The sequence below is a fragment of the Eptesicus fuscus genome, chromosome 12 (genome assembly GCF_027574615.1).
Source record: "Eptesicus fuscus isolate TK198812 chromosome 12, DD_ASM_mEF_20220401, whole genome shotgun sequence".
Lineage (NCBI taxonomy): Eukaryota > Metazoa > Chordata > Mammalia > Chiroptera > Vespertilionidae > Eptesicus > Eptesicus fuscus.
In genome coordinates, this window is record NC_072484.1 from 82882635 (window position 1) to 82896154 (window position 13520).

At 53.9% G+C, this 13520-nt stretch overlaps 1 protein-coding gene across 1 annotated transcript in view; it reads left to right on the top strand.

Moving 5' to 3' along the window:
- CTIF (cap binding complex dependent translation initiation factor) overlaps nucleotides 1-13520 on the top strand; it is a 232976-nt gene that overhangs the window by 108822 nt on the left and 110634 nt on the right. Inside the window, exon 8 of the mRNA XM_028155629.2 lies at nucleotides 12254-12330. Coding sequence (XP_028011430.2) covers nucleotides 12254-12330 — 77 coding nt within the window. The remainder of the gene's footprint in view (nucleotides 1-12253; nucleotides 12331-13520) is intronic.

Genomic DNA, 13520 nt, shown 5'->3' on the forward strand with positions numbered 1-13520 from the left:
CCATTTTCCCCTCCGTTCCTTCTTGAGCCATCGCTGTGCCCCTGAAAGTAGGTCAAATCACTGTCTGCTGCAGAGACGTGGAGGGAAATAGATACCAACTAGGTCATCAGAGCTGCTGGGGCCTAGTGAGCCGCCGACACCAATGGCTGCCCAATTTAAGACAACCCATAAAGACTCTTTCATGTGGCAGAGAATCCTTAATGGCTCGCATCCACACCACAGAAGGTCGGCCCTACTTTCTGGGAATGGAACGAGTAATTGAATTTCTGACATGGTACATTTCCTGTAGTCAGAGAGAGGTGGGCCGTGTCCTTAAAGTACTCACTTAAAAAATTAATAAGTTGGAGGCAATTATTTCTTCTACCAAAGATGTGTGCAGTTGCACTTACAATTTCCTAGCTCCTTGCAAACAGTTAACACACAATTCCATACAGAAATTCTTTTGCATGCAAGCCGATTTTTAGGACCTCATCTCTACTGCTTTGTTAGCTTCCTAATTGGAAACCTCATTTAGACCTTATTCCTTTTTCACTTTTGACAACACGCTTGTCAGGGAGGTCCATTCGTTTGCATGATACTGATCCTATTAATATCTAGCTTGGCAGTATAGCTATTAGTGATGATTTGGAAGGAAGGAGAGGGAAGAAGCCAGGTACCCCCAGCATAGACCAGTGACAACAACCCTGTGAATTTAAATTGTCTACAGAGTGAATCCAGGGAAAACCATGAGTGAGCTAAGCCTTTTCATGCCTTGTTGAAAAGTGGTCATATTCATTCATTTGTTTTCTCATTCCAACAACAAATGCTTGTTGAGTATCCACTATGATGGCGCTGAGCAGAGTCCATTGTGATAGGACCCGGGGGGCCGAGCAGGGCGGTCTCTTGCCTGAGAAATGCACTCCCACTGGCTTCTCGATTGTGCCTGCAGTGGCTGGCACTGGGTCTCAGATCTCCTGCTCTTGTGGGTGTTGTGTTAGGGTTCCATCCTGAGCCTCTGAGTCCCAGCTCCACCACACACTTGCTGCGTTTCCTTGGGTCTGTAATTGAATGTCCTCAGTCCTCCTTTTCCTCTCCTGTGGAGCATGGAGAATAGTAGTACCTCTCTCAGGGTTGTTGGGAGGTTTAAGTTAGGTAATTCATGTAAAGCTCTTCGCTCTGTGCCTGCCTCAATAAGTGGCAGACACTGTTATTACCATTGTCATAGCTCAGAATCCTTGCAGGCATAGTTTAGTTCCTTCTATGGTAAGGAGACTTTTGTTGAATACCTTCCAGGAAAAAGAATTGCTCACTCAGTGGAAGGGAGCATATTTACGGGGCAGGCCTGGGCCGGGGGGGGGGGGGGGGGGGGGGGGGGGCCAAGGGGGAGGAGACTTTGCAGGCCAGCTTCCCCTTCCCCCCCATCATTGGGCTAGCTCGTCCGCATGGGATCAGCTCAAGGATGCCCTCACTTGCCACCCTTGGGTGGCCTAGCAGGTAGCCAGTAGAATCTGTTGCAAACAGCTCAGGAGTGTACAAGGTAGCCTTTTTCCATGTGTCCAAGCCATCCACCCCTCTCCCTCAGCAGGTGGAACTTGGGTCTCACCTCCTTGTCCGAGTAACTTGTGTGACCCCTGCAGACCACACTCTTCCCCTGAGGATGGGGGACCCAGGTCTTCATCCTCTTCTGCATTGAACTGAAGGAGAGTTGCAGTCATAAGCACTGGACCTCATGGTTGCACGTTGAGAGCCGCCGAGGCCATCGGGCATCCCGTCTTCTTGCAACATCGGAGATATTGCCTGGGTGAGGCAATAGCTGGTTGAGGCAGTGTCCTGGGCCCCTGGGTCAACTGCCAGTGCTGTTGGTTCACAGTGGATAGAACGGGGAGGGCCCAGCTCTGGTCCTTCCCGGTTGTCAGCTTAGCTCTTTATCCAACACACAACTGAGGAAGGTGGCAGGACTCCGGGCACCATGGGACCTACAGACGTATAGGAAATGTGGCTGTCCCTGTGTCAGCGAGCAGCAGGGACACCACCCTGAGCTGGGGCCTGCGTCCAGGGCTGCTTCTCAGCTCTTGGTGCTGGGCCTGTCACCTGGACATGGGCAAGAGCCACTTGGTCTCATTTGGTCTTTGACACAAAGAGAGTCATAACCACATAGTCATCCCTCCAACACCCTCCCTGCACGCACGCACGCGCGCGCACACACACACACAAACACAAGCACGCACACACATCCTTCACCCAACTGCTGCCCTGGTTGCAAAATAAGAAGCTGATAACAGTAGTTGAAAAAGCAGCACCTTAGTAATTGTTTCCTTTACATTTTATACCACATAAAGTAGAAACATTTTGTTGTTGTTGTTGTTAATCCTCACTGGAGGATATTTTCCATTTATTTTTAGAGAGAGTGGAAGGAAGGGGGAGAGACAGAGAGAAACATCGATGTGAGAGAAACACATCGATTGGTTGCCCCCCACACGCATGTCAACAAGGGCTGGGGATGGAGCCTGCAACCGAAGTACGTGCCCTTAACCAGAATCGAACCCCGGACCCTTCAATCCACAGGCCGACGTTCTACCCACTGAGCCAAACGGGCTAGGGTGAAACAATTTTTTAACATTTTTCTCTTGGGTCTTAGTCCCTGTCCTTTGCATCAATGTCCTCACCTATTCTGTTCATTCAGAAATATCGAGTGACTGTCATTTGTGTTTGACTCCACCCAGTGGATTCTTCCTGACGTGGCTACCAGTGGGAGTGACAGGGAGGGGCATGTTTGCTATCCGTGACTCCATGGATGTGATGCAGTCAACCGCAACACCTAAAGTTGTATCGTGCCAAAGTATTTAAGACTTTTTTAGTTGCAAATGTTATAAACCCACCTCCAAATATTTTGAAGATACAAAGGGGAATCTAGAGGCCCAGGAAAGGCAGGCTTATATAGCCATGTGGAAGGAGGAGGGAGGGACACAGATGTTCTTCCTTATTTTCCACATGAAGGAGGAGAGGGCTAGAAGAGATAACGGCCCGGGGGTCTCCAAGTTTGGCTACGGAGCTGGGACCCAGGTTGCCTAAAGGGCGTGTGCGGCTTATGAGTCAAGGCTCTTGGCTGTCACAGGGAGAAGCCCAACTTGAACGAGAAAAGGAGGGGTGGGTTTTACTGGCTTAGTCCAGTGGTCGGCAAACTCATTAGTCCACAGAGCCAAATATCCACAGTACAACGACTGGAATTTCTTTTGAGAGCCAAATTTTTTAAACTTGAACGTCTTCTAACGCCACTTCTTCAAAATAGACTCGCCCAGGCCCGTGGTATTTTGTGGAAGAGCCACACTCAAGGGGCCAAAGAGCCGCATGTGGCTCACGAGCCGCAGTTTGCCCACCACGGGCTTAGTACAACCAAGCAAGGCCTGCACGTGCCAGCGACGCCCAGGAACTAGCCTCCGTATCCTCCGTCCCTGCAGGCACAGACCCCTGGGTGTCAGGTAAATGGGCAGCTCACCCCTGCCTCAGGCAAAGTATTCCTGTGCACTCAGGGAGGTCAGGAGGTCAGAGGCACCACTAAGACCAGTTCAGAGAGCCTAAGGCAAGCTTCTCTTCTAGAAAAATGTCCAGTTCTTGTGGAGCCGGCATCCAGGATGGTGTCTGGAGCAGAGCTTTCCAGGGTGGACAGAGTTTAGGTTCGTGATCCAGGGTGCGCGTGGGGGCAGCCAGAAGCAGGGGGTGGATTTCTTCCCTGTCCGTGTGTATCTGTGTTTTTATGCTGGGACTCCAGTGAAGGTATTGTTTTTAAAAAGGTCTCTGCTGATTTAAAAAAGTAAATCAAAAGTTAGAAAACCTTGCGTTTAAGCATGGCAAGGCGGCCCACCCTTCACCTCTCTGAACAGGGCGGCTCCTCTGAATATGTCCAGCCTCAAGATTCCAGGAATTCTAGGAACATTACCTGTTTGTTCCAGCTTGGGCGTGGCCCACGCATCCTGCCCACGTGGAGTGAGTGGTAGGATAACTTCTTAGAAGCTATGAACAAGCATGACCCCCAGAAGCAGGAAGGCTCCACCACGGAGACAAGTTCATTGTCAGGAGCTGAACTTGGTATTTTTATGGCCCCGGAAGCTGCCAAGTGCTACGGTTTCCTTGCACGGTTTGCCCTCGGGAGACGAGGAGTCGGAGAGTCCCAGCTGGCTTTGTCCCCAGGGTCTGTCCTGCCTCGTGGGGCTCCAGTTCTTCTGAGCCAGGCGATGCATGGGGCCCTCCACTCGGGGTCACCTGGAATTTTCTGGAAAGAGGAAGCCGTTAGTTTCCACATATTTAAATAGCATTCTTGAGTGACGGGAGTCTGGTGGGGACCGTATGCGAGCGCGTGAACAAGAGGAGGAGGACCGTGGTTTGCAGGAGGCCAGGGCAGAGTCGCTACCCAGGCACAGCTGAGGAGAGCAGGACTTACCTGTCAGGAGTCTGGGGGGACCCCTCCCCGTTTGAGACTTCCCGTCGCTGCCTCACCTGGGCCAGAAGCTCAGCCTGCCTTTCCAGCTGGGCCTTTCACAGCCGTGCCACCCGCTGCTAAAGGCTACGGGGTTGGTGCTGTTTGTCCGAATCCCAAAGCCTGGAGGTCCTTCACGCAGTAGGTGAAAGCTTTCAGGTTTGTGTATAATGCTCTCTCCCTTTGCAAAGAGCTCAGGTGTCAGAGACAAAGGGAACAGACCTGTGAGATAGTTAGGCTGGGTGGTTTCTGTCAGGTCCAGGTCCAGGTTCAGTGGCCAGAGGTCCAAGGTCACAGGAATATCAGGAAACTCTCCCTTGAGGGGAAAGTGGGTATGGGGTTCCATGAAGCTGCAGGCCACAGCACTGAGCTCTGTGGGGTGCAGCCAGACTGGAAGGGAATGAGGCACAGCAGCAACCAGGGGCCCCCACCCCACCTGGGAGTGAAGGGCAGAGCGACCTTTGTGGCCACGAGCACCCCTTCTAGTAAGAGAGGAGCAGAGGCCTGCCCATTGGGCCATGGCCGTGAGCATCTCAGGGGACACAGAGGGCGCTCTGCAGGGCAGACATGGGGAGGGCATTGGAAGCTGTACCCAGTGACACCAGTTCTCCATCCTCAGGCCAGTGGGAGGCGGTGTGGTCAGAAATGGGGCTGCCCAGCTATGGCCCCAGCATAGATCAGGGCTTGCTCTCGGCCTCTCCTCCTCGCTTTTGGGGACCAAGAGTGCCTGGCTGGGCACTGTGGGGTCAGAGGTAGGGCAGGAGAGAGAGAGAGACAGAGAGAGAGAGCTGTCTGATGCCCCCAGGGGTTCAGCCTCCACATCTCTGCCCTGATATTGTCAGCCAAGTGACATCAGAGTTGGGAGCGGGAGCCGTGGAGACGCGGACACAGGCTGCTGCCAGCTGGTTGGGTGGCCTTGGGCAACTTCCTTGACCTTACTAGTAACCCTCTTCTTCCTCCATAAAAGCGGGTTGGAAATACAACACAGCGGAACTGTCTACTGAGCCCGTAACTTACGCAAATTAAACTCTGTTTGGCAAAGGCTATACTGTGAGGAAAATCACCGTTTTGAAGCACAGACGGTTTGCCCACTCTCCTACCTGTATTGGTTTTTTGGGGCCGCCATAACAAAGTGCCACAGTCGGGGGCTTAAACAACAGGAATGTATGTCTCACAGTTCCGGAGTCTGGAAGTCCAAGATCAAGGGGTTGGCCGGCCACGGTCCCTCTGAAGGTGCCAGGGAAGGACCTGTTCCTGGCCTCTCTTCCGGCTTCCGGTAGCCTCTTGGCTTATGGTGGCATAACCCCACCTTTCACATGCTGCTCTTTATATAATGACACCAGTTCTTGGATTTAGGTTCTACCCTGACCCCGTCTGACCTCATCTTAACTTGATCATATCTGCAAAGACCCTGTTTCCAAGTAAGGTCATGGTCACAGGTCCACAGGGTTAGGAGGGCAACTGGTTTTCTGGGGGCACACAATTCTACCCACTTCATGGGGTGAAGAGGACTCTACAGCTGGCACCAGCCAGACATGGTCAGGAGGACCAGCGCTGGCCATCAGAGAGCCCGGTGCCCCTGGCGCCTCCCACAGTGCCGGCCACATCTCCGCACACACAGCGTGACACGCTTCATAGGCCAGCAGGTTAGGTGGTAACATGCCTCCTCTCTCAAGCCCTTGTCCAGCCCTTGAGATGAAGCTCAGGTCACCTGGGCCAGAAGCTCAGCCTGCCTTTCCAGCTGGGCCTTTCACAGCCGTGCCACCCGCTGCTAAAGGCTATGGGGTTGGTGCTGTTTGTCCGAATCCCAAAGCCTGGAGGTCCTTCACGCAGTAGGTGAAGGCTTTCAGGTTTATGTATAATGCTCTCTCCCTTTGCAAAGAGCTCGGGTGTCAGAGACAAAGGGAACAGACCTGTGAGATAGTTAGGCTGGGTGGTTTCTGTCAGGTCCAGGTCCAGGTTCAGTGGCCAGAGGTCCAAGGTTTCTGTCAGGTCCAGGTCCAGGTTCAGTGGCCAGAGGTCCAAGGTCACAGGAATATCAGGAAACTCTCCCTTGAGGGGAAAGTGGGTATGGGGTTCCATGAAGCTGCAGGCCACAGCACTGAGCTCTGTGGGGTGCAGCCAGACTGGAAGGGAATGAGCAAAGCTTCTCAGCAAAGCTTCTCTGACCTTCTCCCAAGCAGAGGCCCTCATACCTTCCTCAGGGCTGCCAGAGGCATCTGGTCGGCTTACTCGTGTGTGTCCCCCTGAGTTCCTAGGGCTTCGACTCTCTCTGTTATTCTGGGATTCTCCATCTGCTGCACGTGGCACCTAGTAGGCCTTCAGTGCTGGTTGGGTGAGGAAGAAGCCAGGATGGACAGATGGGTGGATGAATTGATGGGTAGATGTCCAGTAACAGAGAAGTCTTCCCTGACCCACCCCACCCCATGCCTGCCTCATGTTGCTTCATAGCATTTTTCATCATTTATCATATTATCTACTCATTTGTATCTCTCCTTTCACTAAAATGGATGCCCTGTAAGAATAAGCATTTTGTCTTTTTTTTTTTTTTTTTTTTTTTTTTTTTACTGTGTCTGCAGTGCCTGAAACAACAATATTTATAGGCTGGGTGGGTGAATGGAAGGGTGGATGGGTGGGTAGGTGGGTGGGTGGGTGGATGCAGTGGGCAGAGGGGGCCCGCCCGTGGCCCAGTGCGAGTGAGTGTCTTAGCACAGAGTCTGCTGGCCTCAGAGCCACCGGCACACACACTGTCCTGGCTCAGTGTGCTTGCTTAGTCCTCATGTTCAGACCCAGGATTTGTTTCTTGGGTCTTCTCAGGGCAAGGCCCTTGCACCCCCAGCCTGGGGCCAGCAGCTCTGTCCTGGAGTGGGGGAGGGGGGGGGGCGGGGGGCGGGTTACATAAGATGTTTCTGCAACCAGAGCAATAGCATCTTACACAGCGCTGACCTCGGGGAGTGTGTGTGTGTGTGTGTGTGTGTGAGTGTGTGTGTGTGTGTGTGTGTGTGTGTGTGTGTGAGTGTGTGTGTGTGTGTGTGTGTGTGTGTGTGTGTACTCTGCCAGAGCTGCACGCAGAAGGAGTATTATCTTCCCTCCCTCCCTGGAGAGACTTGGTTTATATAATCTACTTGTCTCCCAGGCCCATTTAGTTATTGAAAGTGGTCAGAGGTTAGACAGCGGGAAACTGCAGCCAGGTCTCCCAGCCAGAGGGAGAAGGTTCCCTGTAGAGACGCGGAGGAGGACCCGGCAGGCCCTGGGTGGTGCAGGGTGGTGCCTCAGAGGCACCTGACTCCACTGATGTAACACACACACCAGCTGGTAAACCAGGAGTCTGGGTTGTCATTTATGGCAGGGGACGGGGGCTCCTACCTGGACTGGCATGACCTGCACTGATGTCTACATGCAGCTCTCAGAGCATGCCGGGAGCGAGGGGTTTGTTGGGTAAAGAATTAGAGCGGAGCCCTAACCAGTTTGGCTCAGTGGATAGAGCATCGGCCTGTGGACTGAGGGGTCCCAGGTTCGATTCCGGTCAAGGGCATGTACCTTGGTTGCAGGCACATCCACAGTAGGAGGTGTGCAGGAGGCAGCTGATCGATGTTTCTCTCTCATCTATGTTTCTAACTCTCTATCCTTCTCCCTTTCTCTCTGTAAAAAATCAATAAAACATATATTTTTTTAAAATTAGAGCAGAGGCCACTTACACTTAAAGGATAATTCTGACAAGTGATCCATCTCTCCTTCTCCACTGGAGGGATGTATCCCATCTAAAAAGCAGGGAGGGGTCTCTGGTTGAAAACCGGACACCACCGCCCCTGGCCAGGCCTGGAGATACCAATTTATTTATTTATTTTTTCTAGATTCTGTGTCACTTCTGTGCTCCTTGCCTGGGGCATGCCACCCAGTCAGCTCTATCTTGTGACAGTGTTTTAGGGCAGCTGCTTCCTAAAGAGTATTTGACGGAGAGAGCCACACTTTTCATTACAGCTGAATCTTCCTCCTCCTCCTCTTCCCCCCCGCCCCTCCCCCTTGTCCCCCTCCTCTTCCTTTTCCTCCTCCTTTTCCTGCTCTTTCTCCTCCTGCTCTTCCTTCTCCTGCTCTTCCTCCCCACCCCACCCCCACCGCAACTCTTGCTATTCCTCTGCCCGGAATATGCTGCTTACAGATATTTTTTCCACCTTTTTAAATTGAGATATAATTTACATACCATAAAATTTGCCCTTTTAAAGTGTACAGTTAAATGGTTTTTAATATAATTCACAAGGTTGTGCCACCATTACCACTCTCTAATTCCAGAATTCATTAGCAGTGACTCCCCATTTTCCCTCTCCTCAGCCCCTGACAACTACTAATCTTTTTGTCTCTGCAGATTCGCCCACTCTAGACATTTCGTTAAAATAAGTCGCCAGTGCGTGGTATTGGTGACTCCCTTCTTTCCCTGAGCATGTTTTCAAGGTTCAGCCATGTTGTAGCATGCACTTCCTCTTTATTGCCAGATCATATTCCATCGTAAGGGCATACCACACATATCCAGCCATCAGTTGATGGACATTTGGGGTGTTACCATTTGGGGCAATTACAAATAATGCCGCTATGAACTTGTATCTGCACGTCTTACCTCTCACCGACAACTTTCAGAACCTGGTAGCCTGGGTCAGCGGCGGTCTGATGGCAGGCAAGTGGCTAAGCACAGGTGTCCTCCCTCCTTCTCCTGGTGGCCTCATACTTACCCTGTGGACACTGAGATGCCATTGTTTTGGGGAGTGTGGGCAGCATCGTAAAGTATGAGAGTCACTTGGTACCAACCACCAGCTTGAGTCTGAGGAACAAAGGGGCTGGTTGGAGAGGGTTCTCCAGTGAAGCGTGTGGAAACACAGGGCACCCCGTTGTATGCCGCGTGCCTGAAAGTTCTGTGTCAGTGCCCAAGGAGGCGGGGCTTATTCCCGTATTCACCAATAGGCTGGGGCCACAGGTCGCCTGCGGGTGGGACCAGTCCTCTATGGCCTGGATTGTCCCTGGGGAGGGAGGGCCTCAGAGACACAAGGCTTTGTCTATCACCCGTGTCACTTTGTTCGGCTGATTTGGGGCCTCCCGTTGGGCTCCCAGCCTCGGAAAGGCAGTGTGAGCAGATTTCCCTGTCCTTCCCCAGCACACATATGGGCCCCAGGCTCTGGCTGATTCCCTTCGCCTGCCCTGACCTGGGCTTCCCACCCCCTCCCCCCTGCCCCCCCCCCCCCCCCCTGCACACACCTCTGCTGGACTCTCTCTGCCAAGACTGGGAGCTCCGAGAGGACAGGGACCAACAGCCCTGCTTGTCCTGGCACACTCAGCCTGAGCAGGGTCGGGACCTGGGAGAGGGGAGGGGGAGGGCAACATTACAAATACCGTTCTATGTTCTTTACATGTTTAGCAACTCCTTCAATCCTCCTACAGACCCTGGGAGGCTGATGCTATTATTCCTCCATTTTACAGGGGTGGGAACTGAGGCACATGGAGGTCAGGTCCTTTATGCAAAGTCACACAGCCATCAAGAGGAAGAGCCAGTCTGCCTGTCACCGTTCAGCTCCAGGCCATTCTTTAGCTGTTACACTATGTTATAGACGCACGTGCATATGTATTCATTTGGGGGATGGGTGGGCGCGCTCAGAGCGCTCCGCTGTGGCTACGTTAGGAGAGCGGCCCCACATGCCCACCGGGCCACGTGGAGTCCCGGGCGCAGAGTTAGGGCTCCATGAGGTTGGGCCCCAGGAAAGCTCCCTCCTGCTTTGGCCATTGTGGGCAGGGAGGAGGCCGCCAGGCAGGGCAGAGCCCAGGACTCGGAGGCCCAGACGGGGCGGCTGGCACCTTCTGGGCTCGTGGGGGGCCAAGAGTTGTGGACAGCTCCCTCTGCCCGGGCTCCGAGCTAAGATACCGCGACCCGGGCCGCCAGCTTAGAGGGAGCCTCTGCTTCCTTCCATTGTCTCTGCCCGGCACACCCATGTGTTCCCGCCGTGACCTGAGGCCGGAGCGAGAGAGGGAGGGAAGGGGCCGCAGGAGCTGCTCGGGGCGGGAGAAGGGAAATGAGAGGGGAAGACTTGGTGTTTTTCCTTGTTTGTGTTTTGTATTAAAGAAAGCAAATAATATCCTTTGAGAAAACCATTAAACAAAGCATATCCTAAAGCCACAGAGGCCCATTGTGGCTGCCTGGAGCCCGGAATTCATTCAGGCCTTTTTTACTGCATTGTCCAAGGCAAGATAGGGTGGGAGGGAGAGACTATTATTATTTTTAATATGTTTTTGTTGATTTTAGAGAGGGAGGGAGAGAGAGGGGGAGAGAGAAACATTGATGTGACATCAATGGCCTGCCTCCCATATGCACCCCGACAGGGGAACGAACCTGCAACCTGGGCATGTGCCCTGACCGGGATTTGAACTGGCAGCCTTTCAGGGCATGGGATGATGTTCAAACAACTGAGCCACACCGGCCAGGCTGGGAGAGACTGTTATTAAACTATATTTGGAGACGTGTCGTTCTCTCCCTAACTCAGCAGGAGTCTAGACTGAGACCAGGGTCCCTGTGTCCTCCGGAGCCTGTTGCCCTTCCACTGCCTCCCTTGGAGGCTCCCCGAGACTGGCCGGTCCTGGCACAGCCAGAGCTGCCATTATCCATCCACACACTCCCCACCTTGATCAGGGGCTGAACCCTGAGCCCCACAGAACTGCCTCTCTCTAATTCGTTGCATAAGCTCTCTGGGCCTCAGTCTCCCTGTCTGTAGAGTAGGGTTTGGGGCAGTGGACCATGTCCAACACACTGGACCCTGTCACTCCCTCTCTCACCCTGAGCGTGGCCAAGGTCCCGTGGACTCTGAGTCAGCCTGTCCCCAGGTGTCCCAGCCTCAAGCCACCCCACCCCCTCCTCCCAGACCTCCAGGCCTAGACACCACCACCCCCGGCCCCAGGTTGTCCATAATGGATCAGCAGCGCTCTCCCCACGTCCCATCAGAACATACTTTTCTGCTGAGCAGAGGGAGGTGGTAAGAACAGAGCTGGCCATCGGCCCAGCTTCTGCACACAATCCCGCCTGGGGCCTGCAGTTCTGGGATCAGCCCCACGTAATAAGCAGAAAAGTGTCTCTCCAATCGGGAAGTAAGTGTACAGACGTGGTTGTCATGATGACGATACGTAAAAGACCACCCTTAGGGTTTCCCCTGGGCACGTAGCTATGTGCATGCTCCCCCTCACGGCTCCTCGGGAGGGTAAGGAATGAGGATCTTGGGTAAAGCGGCACAGGAGCCCTGGGCAAGGGTGAGGGACCTGGGTTCTAGCACGTCCCCTTTGCACGAGGCTCAGGGTTTGCAGGGGGCTCCTCTCCTTGGCCCTGTCACCCGTCTGTCACTGAGAGAAGAAGATGCTGACATTCCTGGTGTGTTGGGGAGCCTGTGAGGGAAGTGACTGGTCAGTGGGACAGCCTGTGAGTCCAGGATGTGGTCCCAGCCCTGTGGCCAACTCTGCAAGACCTCAAACCGCTCATTCACCTCTGGACCTGAGCATTCTCATCTGCCATTTGAGTGACAGGATACGATGAATTCTGAGGTCCCCTGTGTGTCCCTGCTGCTTTTGATTCTGTAATTCCAGCATCATTGCCTGGTGGGAAATCCATTCGCTCTGGTGCTTTCCATGTTTCAGTCTGGCTTTGGTGGTCGGAGTCTGGTCTTTCCAAGCGCTCCATTTCCTGCTTCAATAGACGTCCTGATGGTTAGCTTGGTCCCAGAAGTTCCTATGCTCTTTCAGAAGTTGCTAACGCTGCCCCTCCTCCCCACACCCCAGGGCTACCACCCGATGCCCCATGAAGTGGAGATTGCGCACACGAAGAAGCTGTTCCGGAGGAGAAGAAATGACCGAAGGTAGGAGAGGCTGCGTCTCGAGCTTCTGCTCTTATCTTCCCGTCGCCCACCCGTAGCTCCGTCGCTCCGGGCCCGTGCTTTGATACCTGTGAGCTGGGCACGTGGGCTGGTAGGTAACCCGTCGGGCAGCGGCAGCTGTGCTTCCCCCGCTGGACCCCGGAAAGGATGCTCCCCGAGTCCAGGAGGCATCCGTGCGGTCCAGGGGGAGAAATGCTCTTCCCACTGACCTCATAGCTGCAGCAGCAGCCCAGGGGCCAGGACGTAGCCGGCGGTGCTTTGAGACATGGCCTCCAGGAGGCTCCGGAGATCACAGTTCCAAGGGTGTCTGTCTTTCCTCCGCCCCATGCTCAGCTCTGCCGTGGCGGGCGGCCCACAGCTCAGCCCCTGTGCATGCTGCTGCTCTCAGATGCCTGCAGAGCATTGAACTGCAGCAGGAACCAGGACCTCCCTGGCGTCCAGAGCCCCAGAGCCCAGAGCCCGGGCGACACAGGGGCCAGAATAGCGCCCTGAGGCAGCCCTGAGTGGGAACAAGCAGCCGAGGCTGGCCCGGCATCCGGGAGGGCTGCCTTTGTTTCCTTCGAGGCGTTCTGACAGGGAACGGTCTTCCAGGTTTGTTTCCAAATGGAAAACCCAGGTGCAGAACAGTCTTTGCAGTGTGTGGCCATTTGTGCAAAAGAGGTATTGGGGGATATATATATATATTTTATTTATTTATTTTTTTTTTTTTTTTGCTTGAACATGCATATAAGTGACTTCTGAATGGAAATATTAAAAAGGGAGGGAGGGGGGAGGAAGGAAGGAGGCCGGCCTGCGGAATTAAAATGAGGTGTTCCTCTAGAGGGAGTTTCTTCTTAGATAAAGGCGAGGCTTGTGGTTTTACCTTGAATGGACAGAGAATGTTCTCAGAGAGCCCAGAAGCAGCCCAGCCGACACCTTGCTCGGAGAACTAGAAGTGCCTGTTCTGGCGCAGCTCCTGAGGTCAGCGCTGGGCTGCCCAAGGTCCCGGGTCCTCCCTCCACCCTGGGCTCTGAACGAGGAGTGAGGAGGGGGTGGAGGACCGGGCGCCCGAATGCCTCGGCATCGGCTGGCGGGTTTAGCGGGTCTGCGCTGGGAGAAGGGCAGCCCTGGCTTAGAGATGAGAAGCCCCGGGCGCTCTTACCCAGTGACATGAGGAGGGGGGACTGGGCCAG